The sequence below is a fragment of the Lactuca virosa genome, chromosome 4 (assembly GCF_052849685.1).
Source record: "Lactuca virosa cultivar CGN04683 chromosome 4, Lactuca_virosa_CGN04683_v6, whole genome shotgun sequence".
Lineage (NCBI taxonomy): Eukaryota > Viridiplantae > Streptophyta > Magnoliopsida > Asterales > Asteraceae > Lactuca > Lactuca virosa.
In genome coordinates this window covers 423,315,598-423,328,122 of record NC_136429.1, presented here as the reverse complement: position 1 = coordinate 423,328,122, position 12,525 = coordinate 423,315,598, and the positions used below count along the sequence as shown (strand labels likewise).

Below are 12,525 nucleotides of genomic sequence, written 5' to 3'. Positions count from 1 at the left end.
AACGGAGTTTTTACATGACTTTAAGGATTTAACATGGTTTCACGTTATTTTGAAAGTATTTGGTAATTCTTAAAAGCATACGGAAATTCTTTGTGTGATTATTATCACATAAAGTTATTAATACAATTTAATATTGTGTTAAACTTGTATTCCCCCCCTAAAAAGCATATAAAACCATTTAAAAAGGTATATTATAGGGGTATGAACTCACTTTGATAAGCGGTGATTTGGCAGCGTTTCGTTTCCCGTAAAGAGTTTATTTAACGAGAAACCGGCTCAAACCGGGCAGAGTTTCGATAGGAGAGAAGATGAATTCTTGAGAATTCCGGGGCTCTGGGGCTTGCTTCGGGCTTTAGACGTGATACCGGGGCCTTCGGGGGTCGTGAGAAAGTTTCCGGGGCTAAAATGTGAAAAAGGGGAAATTTTGGGGTGAAAAATGGGGTTTCTTCGGAAGCCCTCGCATGCTATATATAGTCCGAAGGTTCGGACCCGAAGCTGTGCGAAGGTGACACGTGTCGGACAGGTGGCGAGGTTTCTGGCTTACTTCGGACCGCAGGCTCGCAGATGGGAGGCTCGGATTGGACCGGACTTCGGTTCAATAGAAGACTGACACGTATGCGAAGGGGGTGTCTCTGGGGTGTCCGATGCGAGGCTGTCCGAAGCTCATTGGACCTCGGCTGCGGTCCACTCAGGAGGTAACACGTGTACCGCGGTCCAACCAGAAGATGACACGTGGAGGTTCGTACGTGATGATGACGTGTCCGAAGGGTGACATGCGAAATTTCCCGGTTTTCAAGATTTTCTTGATTTTTGTGCCAAAAACTTGCGAAAATCATAACTTTCGCATACGAGCTCCGTTTTTGACGTTCTTTATATGCACGCGTAGGTAAAATCATACTCTACGACTTTCGTTTAGACTTCGTCGGCTGGTTTTGATTTTATTTTTAATATTATTATTTTAAACAGACCGGGACGGGAATCCGTTAAAAATTCATAACTTCTTCATCCGACGTCCGTTTTCGTCTGTCTTTTTACCGTTGTGCTACTTTTGACGAGACCTTCGATTCTTATTTAAGTTGCGTCGGCTAAATATTGATCGATTTATATTTCGAATTTTTAGCTGTCTACTGCTAAACCGAAACTTCGAAAAATCATAACTTCCTCATACGAAGTCGGATTTTCACGTTCTTTTTATGAACATTCTCGGTTTAACATATTCTACAAGTTTCATTTAGATTGTTAAGGCTAAAAATCCTTTTATCGAAAATTCGCTTTACACTGAACAGTGTTTTGCCGGTTTTACCGCGGATTTTCGATTGGTCATAACTTCTTCGTTATAACTCGGATTTCAGTGTTTTTTATGTTTTTGGAAACCTTGTTATAAACTCTACCACTTGGTTCATCCTAATTACGATTATTGATCAATTAATTTTTGACCAAAATTTGACTGGTGTCACATGTATTCTGATTTATTTTACTTTTAACGATATGATTTTCAGACACATTGTTAAGTTTCTTTTTACAAATGACATGGCATGGGAAATGTTTTGGTAAACTATGTTGTGAGTTACTTAATTAAATAATAAATTTTCGGGCTTGAAATTTGGGATGTTACAGATTTAGTGTATGTGGTAGACACGCGGGTCAGGGAACAGGCCACAGATTTCCGAGGAGGTGGACGATCGACATGAGGCCTAGGGTTAGGCCGGGGTTAGAGTCAACGGATTAGATCAGGAGTTCGGAACCCCAAGTGGGGTGAGAACAATCTGTATGGGAAGGATCACCAGGAGGGGTGGTCCAGGGAGATGCTCAACAGTATAGAACGATCCAGACATGCTGAAGACTTTGTATGTGTTTGAAGATCTATGTGCGAGTATTGAGTATGCTGCTATGCTATAGCAATCAACAGGTCTGTCCCCAGGTATTGAGCATGTTGTTGGAGGAGGCTGAGGACTCCGGTGTATTTTTGGGTTTGATCGGAAGATGTTATTAGAGATCGGATGGAGTACAGAGGATCTTGGTGATCTCATTGGTTCGGAGTGCCTCAAAGGATTAATCTTCTTGGATCGGGTAATACTCCAGTTGGGGACTGGGAAGTAGATCCGATTGGGTATTCGCCAGCCTTAGGAAGGCTTGGGATTAGAATATCCTGTCATTCTGGTTCTGGGAACCGGGTTAGATCTTTTTCATGATTGTCTATGGCATTTGGATAGGGTTGAGGCGGTCCTGCTTTATGCGGTCGGCCAAGATACCCGGTGTGGGCCGACTGAAAGTCGTAGGCACAGAGGCTCAAGGGGAACGGTAGGGTTGAGGCAGTAGGCCAACAAATCCTGAGGATTTCAACTCGATATTTGAATTGATTAGACATGTTGGTATTCCAACCCGAAGGGGGTGATATGGGTTAGATATGAGTGTCGTGCTGGTTGGCCGGTAGTGGTAGGTATGGTGATGATGGTTTGAGTTATTGTGATGTGTCTTGGGTTGGTTTCATCTACGAAAGGGCCATAACGTGTATGAAGTAAGGAGAAGATGGGTCATTGAAGACCAGGTAGGATGTGAGGCTGACGTGGGTCATGTAACGTTCATTATGTTGGCAGGAGTTGGTGGCAGGGCGTGGAAGCAAGTCCAGCCAGTCGGTTTCTTTTCGAGAGACGCGTGGGACTACTGTTTGTGTGTGTCTTTTGGTTCAGTAATCGGTGAGGTGTCCGATGTTCGGGTAGTGGGCAGACAAGTTGGGACCAAGGAGGTTTCGACTTCGCTTGAGAAACGTCATATGGTAGCAAGAAGAGTTGAAATGGGTTTATGACTTGGGATTCATGTGTAGTAGTAGTTTTTGTATCGTTATGTTGTTCGTTGATGAGAGGAGCGTCGACTAGGCCCTTCAAGCGGCGGAGGAAGGTGGATATCAATAGGGCCGGAGTGTTGGGCAACTGAAGTGACGACAATAGTGTCGATCGGTCATCAGGAGCATTCCAGTCATTAGCTGAGGGCTGGAAGGGGCATACCAGACTCATGCGGTGGGCTCGGAGGCAATCCAGACCTATGCTAAGGACCACGTAAGGGTATTCCATTCATAGGCTGTGGGCATAGAGATTGTGTTGGTTATGTCTGTCGTAGGAGCGCGTTCGGATTGGATGTATTGTTGAAGATTCGGAGGAGTTGCACTCGGTTGTGACGAATCTGAGGATGGTGGATGAGACGCAAGGATAGATCCTTGGATGTCAAGTTATGAGTAGACCCGAGTTATGTTCATAGAGGTATTTCTATCTAGGGTATTCCATCATGAGGATGAGCGAACCCTATGATTGATTGGACCTGATATGTTTGGTATTCCAGCCCGAGGCTGATTGGGCCAGGCATGTGTGTTCGTGTTTTAGTGGATCGATTTGGTATGATATCTTTGGGACAAATATCCTGTCAGCACAAAAGGGGTTCGCTTTAGGAAGAGGAAAATTCAGATTTCCGATACTCTGGATCATCAGGATTTTGTCAAGTTGGCTAAGTGGCATGAAGGATAGACCTTGTGAAAAGGTTCGATTGGGATTCACATCACCTTTCACGTTTCGCAGTTGCGAAAGTGCGTCATGAATCAGGAGGCGGTAGTATCGTTAGATGACATTCAGGTCGGTGAGCGCCTGAATTATGTTGAGAGGCATGTGGCCATTCTGAAGAAGGTTGAAGGTTCTGCGGAACAAGGATGTACCTTTGGTAAAGGTATAGTGGGTGCACCAAAAAGGGTCCGAGTGGACGTGGGAGCCGGAGGCAGAGATGCGGGAGCACTATCCGAGGATGTTCACCACAGCAGACTTCGAGGACGAAGTCTAGTTCAAGTGGGGGAGAATTGTAACACCCCGATTCTCGAGTATCAATTTATGGTTATAAATTTTCATGATTTCAAGTTCTACTCGACGAGTTGGTTGCCTGACTCGTCGAGTAGCTGTGGGTTGGTCCACGTGTTTAAGTGACCTACTCGCCGAGTCCAAGAAGGGACTCGACGAGTAGGAGTTGGAGGATGAAACCCTAATTTCCAGGGTTTTGCACCCTATTTAAAGAATCATAAGCCTCCTTCAACCTCTTTACAGTCTCTTGAGAGCTTAGCAAAACCCTAATACATGTGTGTGTGTGCCCCATTGTGTGTTTTAAGCTTTGGAAGAGGATTCTTGGTGAGAAGAGCTTGGGGAAAACAAGTGGATTGAAGCAAGGAACTCGTGGGAATCAAGATCTACTTCGGTTGGCATCTTTTGGGAAGGTATTAAGCTGTTATCTTAACCCCCCATTTCATTCTAGATCTTTTGGGTGGATTTTAGGGCTTTTCTAGTATAATAAGAAGCCATTCATGGGTATAAGCTAAGATCTGAAGTTGTAACTTCAGATCTGGACTTTCCTTGGTCTCTAAGTCCATAAAGTTTCAGCTTTGGCAAGCATGAACCTTCCCTCTAATGTGAGACTTCTTTGAAAGCTTGGTTTTGTCATTTTAAGGCTTTAGAGCTTTGCATGCACGTAAAGTTTGCAACTTTACTTGATAAACAGGTATTCGGAAGCTGGATCTGCCACATGGAACCTTAGCATGGCTTAAAAAGCATCTGTATTGATGAAGGACTGAAGAGACTCGGCGAGTTGCATGGTCAACTCGGCGAGTCCGATGAAGATTGTCGTGGGCTCGACGAGTCAGATGAGTGACTCGGTGAGTTGACTAGTTAGGCAAGAAACTCGGCGAGTAGCTAAGGGTACTCGATGAGTTGAGGTCAACATGGATTGTTGACCTCGACCTTTGACTTTGACTTTGACCAAGGGTTGACCAGTTGACTTCTGGGAGCATTTTGGGAGATTGGAAATTATGAGTATGGTTCTATGATGAATATAGGTGGTGGAGTTTGTGATTGTGATCCGAGAGTGGAGCTTATCACTTCAGTGTGTTAGTTGCGAGGTGAGTTATCCTCACTATATCAACAGGGCCTACGACACCAAGGCCGACTCTTTATCGGATTTATATCCGGGTAATTGCATGATATGTTTACTGATCTGTTAGATCTGTGTCCTGGTAGTTAGGACGGTATTATGTTTAGTGACCTGGTTTAGGTCGGTATCCTGGTATTTAGTATGATGCTATGCTAGTGACCGGTTAGGTCGGTATCCTGGTTATAAGATGTTGCTATGCTATATGATCTGTTAGATCGGTTTGTTTGTCTATAAACTATTATGTGATTATCTGTTATATGTGCACATGGTTGTTGATTTGGGGTTGGGTTGAGGCGGGTCCTGCTTTGTGTTGTAGGCCAACATACCCAGGGCGGACCGGATAGACTGCAGACTCGGGAGGGCACATAGTCAGGCCGAAGGCCCGACGAGCGGTCCGGATAGGCTGAAGGCCCCAAGAGGGCGGTCCAGACGTGCCGATGCTCGGAGAGTGGGCCAGATAGACTGAAGGCCCGGCGTGGGCGGTCCAGTCAGACTGTAGACTCAGAGGGCGGACCAGGTGGACTGAAGGCCCGTTGAGGGCGGACCAGTCGTACTGTAGACTCGAGATGCATGGCTGTTCTGTATTTGTTTATATGATATGATTATGGTTATATGAGGTTGGTATTTTGGGGGTAACTCACTAAGCTTTCGGGCTTACAGTTTAAGTTTATTTTTTCAGGTTCAGCGGATGGCCACGGGTAGGCGAAGACGTGACCGTACACTTCCTCGATTGATAATTTTGATTTCTAGGAATTCTGATGTTTAAACTATTTTGAAAACAAATTGTAATAACTGAATGGTTTTAAATGATTTAAAAAGTTTTAAATTGGCTCGAATTTTATGGATGTTACAGTGTTACAAATTTCGAATGGATGAGTGTGGAGACCGAAGTCAAATGCAAGTTGTCTTCGAATTTTTGCATTCAAAAGGATATATACTTAACCATCGTGCAAATGATACAACTAATGCCTTGGAAGATCTATTATTTGTTCACCCAACATCATTGGAGATATGGCGTGCATTTCTACATGTTATGGTGATGGATGCCACCTACAAGGCTAACAAGTACGGATATTTTATTTTTAATCGTTTTGTATTTACTAATAGGCGTAACATGCCTTTTATGTTTTGTTATACTAATTATTTTTCTTTTATTAATAGGTTTAACATGTATTTTTTGGAGATTGTTGGTGTTACTTCAACAAACACGAAATTTTCCATTGGTTTTAGGTTCATGGATAAAGAAAAAGAGTTCAATTACATTTGGGCTTAAAATTGTCTTAAGTCCATAATCGACACATATGATAGCCCATGCGTGATCGTTACCGACAAAGAGATAACATTGATGAATGAATGTGAAAAAGTATTCTCATCGGCCATTTACATACTTTGTAGATGACACATATCTCAAAATATATTTACTACTTGCTGAGGACGTTACAAAACAGATGCTGAGTGAAATTCATTTTTAAGAGATTGGGATACTTTAATTAATTCATTAACGTTCGAATTTTAAAATGTCATCCAAATTTTAAAATATTGTCCGAATTTTATACGATTATCAAAATTTACAATAATAATAATAATAATAATAATAATAATAAGTTAAAATAAAAAATAAAAAATAATTAAAAACAACAAAAAGACAAAATAGGGAAAATAGCAAAAAAAACAAAAGACAAAAAACATAAAATAACATTAAGAGCGGTGGAATTGGAAAAAAAAAAAAAAAGAGGGAATACTTATAGCATTAGCCAAAAAAATAAACACTTAAACAAACCGATGAAGTTTATATCTTGGCTCGCTTTTGGTCTTCTTGGGTCAACATTGTGAGGATTGTGGAGAGGAGGGAGAAGCATGGCGATGACAATTCTCATTTAGCCCAAATTGATTTCATTTTTCTATGTTTTCTAATTACTACTTATTTTCGATAAGACAATAACCAAAAATTGATCAAGGTATGGATCAACTCTCCTTAGATCCCAAAAAAAAACAGGGATACCATGGACCTCAAGGCCCCTATTACATTCCGTCCCTGACCAATAAACAAAGCGCTACAACTCACAAACATATTGTTAATAATGGCGAAATATGATCCCACAACAGTGGATTAGAATTCTACAGCCTTTATGATGTTTATTCTTTATAAGAATTCGTATGTTAACAAAGAACCACATCCTAAATATTAGGAGGTACCCGAGGATATTAAGCTTATGGACTAGAAAAAAATAATTGTGACTATATAACAAATATAATTTAGCATTGTACAATAACACATTTATTGAAGTCCGAAAAACTGGTTTCATAAGATATACCACCTAGAATAATGTCATTTTGGCGAATAACACTTTTATTTGTAGGTAAAAGAATCTTATTTGTTATTTATTATATATTATTTTCTCTTAATAAACTTTCATTAATATATAATGTATTTGTCTTATGAACACATTCATATTTCGTCAAATTTTAAATACATTATGATTTATAGAGAATGATAGGCAAACAAGCACATATATAACACTCATTCAATTTCATACAATACTTCCACGAATAATTAAACGTCACCATCAATTAGAAAATCAAATCTATCTCAATGGATACATAAAGCAAGAGCATGTTTCATCATAACTATACACAATTGGTTAAATACCTATCAATCATTCATGTAGAAAACTTTAAGAAAGTACGTTTTATATAGTCAAATCATCCAAAACATATATTTTACAACACCATGTTTGATGATTACAAACAAATCCTTACACAATGACATTAACAATATATAAATCCTAAAGATTTATAATATTGATTTGAGTTTGAAAACTTTTAACATGGGAAAAAGGGTACCTAAAAGTAAAGCAAAATGGAACAGGGACAACACCATGAAAGCGATGTTGCATGTTGTTTACAAAGCCCTCAATCGCATGTGCTTTGTATTATCTTCTTCTTCAACAACAACCCCACCCTACCCACCCTCAAATCCGAACACCTTTCTTTATGCTCCATCATTAATCAATTAATTAACTAATCAAATCAAATCAGTAATCCAAAAAGTTCTAACCTCTACATCTTCATTGATCATATCTGACGTCACTTCTTGTTTTTGTTCTTGTTAGATGAGAAGAACGATCCAAATCCCAGATTCAGAACTGGACTGACCCGAATTCCATTGCTGGTAGTGGTACTGGTGGAATTGCTTCCAATTCCATACCCGTAACTCGTTTTCCTCAATGGAGGTTTCTGAGCAATCAAAGGTTTCTGGATATTTCGTTGGTGCTTTTGATTAAACCCTTCTTTTGAAGACGATGATCGCTTCGAACTAGTTGAAGATCCCGTTGAATGGCTTCGAGATAGCAGAGTAATTGGACATAAACTCCGAGCGTATCCACTCCCGCAACTGCTACTCCTCTTAAACCCCCAAAACGATTTCGAATTTTGTTGTTTTAAATTTAACTCCTCGTCTTCCGGCGGAGGCAGCGGAAGAGATCGTGGCTTTTGGGTTTCCGGACGCGGTGGAGGTGGCGTACGTTTGTTTATGTCGGTGTTTGGTTTAATTTGCGCTGGGAGGATTTTCCCGTCGGAGAAAAGCTCGTCCGCCATTGACGCGTGGTGGTTGTCGGAGTTTTCCTGAACGCAGAAATTGAAATCGACGCTAGCAGATGAAAACGATCGGAAAAGCTGTTCAACTGGAACAGTATCAGATTGTGAGAGATCATAGGAGAAAGAAATTCGAGGACTCGTCGTTGTAGCACCGGAATTATCAGAGTAGAGATCTACCGCCATTTCAAAAAAGCTTTTTTGATGAATTGCTAATGAGGATGAAATTACAGGGATTGATCTTCAAAATCAGAGAACATGAAGAAGATTCTGAGCGAATGAATCGAGTATTTAGGGTGATGGGTTGGTGTTATGTCACTTGATAATGAAGAAAACAGAGCTCTTCCTTTTAAGAAGTAACCAACCAACTTCTTCGTGTCTGTACGAATTTAGAGACGTGGGAGGGATGACTCGCAAGATATAGAAAAATATATAGTCAATTTGCACACAAAAACGAGTCAAAGTGTTTAAATTATTGTATTTCCAAAATCGAATAAGTTTATAATAAAATTAGGGTTAATTCTTGACTAGTTTATTGAAAAATACATTTGTTTTTTCAACTAAAATCTTCAATCTTAAGTTGTTCTATCATTTACCTTTATTTGCATATTAACAATTTTTATATTGGTGACGTGACGGTTTTTTCTTTATTTGGCAAGGGAGTCGACGGTTTTTGTTATTTTGGTAAAGGGGTAATGATTTAGTCGACGGTTATTATTACCGTTTAGAAATAGTCATTTTTACCGGTTTCTTCCTGTTTAACGGGTAAAAATGACTATTTCTAAACGGTAATAACAACCATATTGGTCTAATACGCACAAAAAAAAACCTTAGTGACCTAATACAGACAAACTGGAAACCTAATTACCCTCCTAAGTCATTAACCCTAATTTTAAAGACATTGAAAATATATGACCATCAACAGTAAACTAGTTCGTTTAGAACTCGCGTCGTCCCATATCGACGAGAAGAAGAACCCGCTACTCTTCTATATGGCGAAGCGCTTCATCTATAGTCGCCCCTTCGGGGACATCCGATAAATTTGGAACGATACAGAGAAGATTAACATAGCCCATGCGCAAGGATGACACACACAAATCGAGAAATGATCCAATTTTTTTTTAAACCCTTCGTCGTCTTCTCTGAAACCCTAATTCCCTTTTCAAATGCTAATAGAGTTCAATTGCAATTCTTACGTTTCAGTAGATGAACTACTGAAGTCATGATCAGACAACATGTGGATTCCATGGTCAGATTGATCTTCTTGTTGATGTTTTCAACCATTTGTGGCAAGTAAGGGTGATCTTTCTTTCTATAAAGTCTCCTTTAAGTTTTTTACTTTTCCTGTCATTAAGTTTCATACTTTATAAACTTCCGTTTATGTGTTGTATATAGTATGTATGTGTTTGTTTATGTGCTTATTTTTTATTCATTTTGCAACTTCAGTTTCTTAGTTCATGTTGTGGTTTTGCTGTTTATAAATTAATTGATAATAGGCATCATTTGCAAGTCCCTATTGGTTTTACATTTCCATTCGTTATCAAATGTAGACATTGATGGGAGGTATCAAAGTGAGATTGTTTTTGTACACATGGATGTGTTCATGTAAACATTTAAATGACAAAAAAAGTTATTGATAAAATGTTGCATATTTATGTAATGAAGATCATCAATCATATGAGTTTTTGGACTTGGAAATTCTGGAAGGGTTGTGTGATAAGTTTAAATGGAAGCAACTATTTTCAGTCAAACAAGTCAGTCACATTGATTAGTAAGCATGTTTTCTAAATAATTAGGGTTAATGACCTAGGAGAGTAATTAGGTTTCCAGTTTGTCCGTATTAGGTCACTACGGTTTTTTTTGTGCGTATTAGACCAATATGGTTGTTATTACCGTTTAGAAATAGTCTTTTTTACCGGTTAAACATGAAGAAACCGGTAAAAAGGACTATTTTAAACGGTAATAACAACCATATTGGTCTAATACGTACAAAAAAAACCTTAGTGACCTAATACGGACAAACTGGAAACCTAATTACCCTCCTAAGTCATTATCCCTTTGGTAAACAACACATCCATGTCATCACCATCTATATCTATCGATGTGTTCAGATTCTCCGACTGATGTTTTTAAAAAAAATTAGGATCCATTTAATAGATGAAAAATAATTTTTATTTTCGGTTTTGAACGAGTAATTGAGCAAGTGGAGGCAGGGGTGAGCAAAAACCGCACCACAATTAAAATTAACCGCAAAAACAGCATAAACCGCAACCGATAAACCACAATCGCAATAAAAACCGATGGTGAGGTTTTCTGTTTTTCAAAAACCGCAAATTTATGATGCGGTGCGGTTATTAGTTTTTAAAAACCACAAAAAAAAAACGCACCGCACCGCATATATTGTCTAATTTTTTCTTTATAAATTATTAATATATTAAATATTAAAAATAAGATAAGTTTCATGGATGAAATAAGGATAAAATTCTAGGAGACAAAAGTGTTGATTTTGTGTTATGTTTAACTTTGGAAAATGGTGAAATTTGACAATTTTAAAATGTTTATTGTTAATTACTAGTGATTTGATGTTTTAAGATATTAGTCTTTTGTGATTTAAGTTAATTCTCTTATACCATATGATTTTTTATTATTACAAGTAATATGTTTGAACTCTTAAAACCGTTTGAACTCTAAACTGCGGTTAAAAACCACAAAAAATAACCGCACCAAATCCATGCGGTTAATAACCGAAACACAAAAAACAAAACCGCGCCGCAAAAATAACCGCACCAAGCGGTTTTGAAAATGGATTAACCGCATTTGCGGTTAGTAGTGAGGTTTTGGCCAATAATCACACCGAACCGCACCGCGCTCACCCCTAAGTGGTGGAGTAAGCTATCCTAATTTTTTTTTAGAATAGTCCAATTTTTTTTCCAGGGTACTTGGGGTTCTCTGGTTCGGTTTCGGTTTAAATCTCAAACATTAATCGAATCCTTAGCTAACCTCAAGTGTTATTATATAAACATGAAGTTGAAGTATATTTTGATACTTGAATCGATGTGAAACTTAAAGTAGATATCAAATGAAACATTAGGATAACATTTATATCTATATCTATATATTTATATCATACATACTTATAAAGCTAGCATTTTTTCTTGAATCTCATGCATTTGAAACCCCCTTTTTTAACTTACTCAAACCACATTCATTTGAAACCCCCTTTTTTGCAACTCAAAAGTTTTCTTAATTATGATTTAACACTCAAAAGTTTTATAACTTATATTATGTTTAATTAGCATTTAGTGAAAAGTTTACTATAAAAAGGCCAATCTTTTGTGTCTTTTGTGTTATATAAAATCTTACATGTAGAAGGATTTCATAAGAAAATGAAAAAAAAAATTTCAATAGGCACAATTCTTTTAGAACGTATTTGCAGTGATGAAGTCCCTAAAAGAGCGCTACAAGTCAAGGTTGTGGATGAATGTATCATTTTTTACTCATAATTTGATCGTGTTATATTTTTTTTCCAGTAATATAAATAAGACCAATCAAAATCATATGTTTAGAGATATTTTGTTTTCTCAAACCATACCATTCAAAATCATATGTTTAGATATATTTTGTTTTCTCAATCCATATTGATTTGAAACCTACATAACTTTTTATATTCCTTAATTAAAACCATTTATAGTATTTATAAATTTCCAATAATTTTTTTGCATTCTCTTATTATATATGTAGTTATATTAGTACATTTTTCTTACAAAAAGTCGTCATGTGGTTCAAGATATTGTGATTCAAAAGTTTTCATATAGTTGAAGCATTCACGATCCAAATATGATGATTTGAAGAAATTGATTATGTCACATCGATGGTAATTGTAATATATTTTTTCTTTCAACCAAAACAAATAAAGCTTTTCTATTCTTTTTTTATATTCAGTTTCCCATTTAATATTTATATGTGATTTGT

At 38.0% G+C, this 12,525-nt stretch overlaps 1 protein-coding gene and 1 non-coding gene across 2 annotated transcripts; one reads left to right on the top strand and one right to left on the bottom strand.

Moving 5' to 3' along the window:
- Positions 1-8,046: 8,046 nt before the first annotated feature.
- Positions 8,047-8,739, bottom strand: LOC145106584 (uncharacterized). The gene has a single exon (XM_079043549.1). The coding sequence runs from the start codon at positions 8,737-8,739 to the stop codon at positions 8,047-8,049; it is 693 nt and encodes a 230-aa protein (XP_078899675.1).
- An 831-nt stretch (positions 8,740-9,570) lies between these two features.
- On the top strand, positions 9,571-9,673 carry LOC145110054 (U6 spliceosomal RNA). Its single transcript, XR_013709440.1, has one exon. It is a non-coding gene; the product is annotated as a U6 spliceosomal RNA (small nuclear RNA).
- Positions 9,674-12,525: the final 2,852 nt, after the last annotated feature.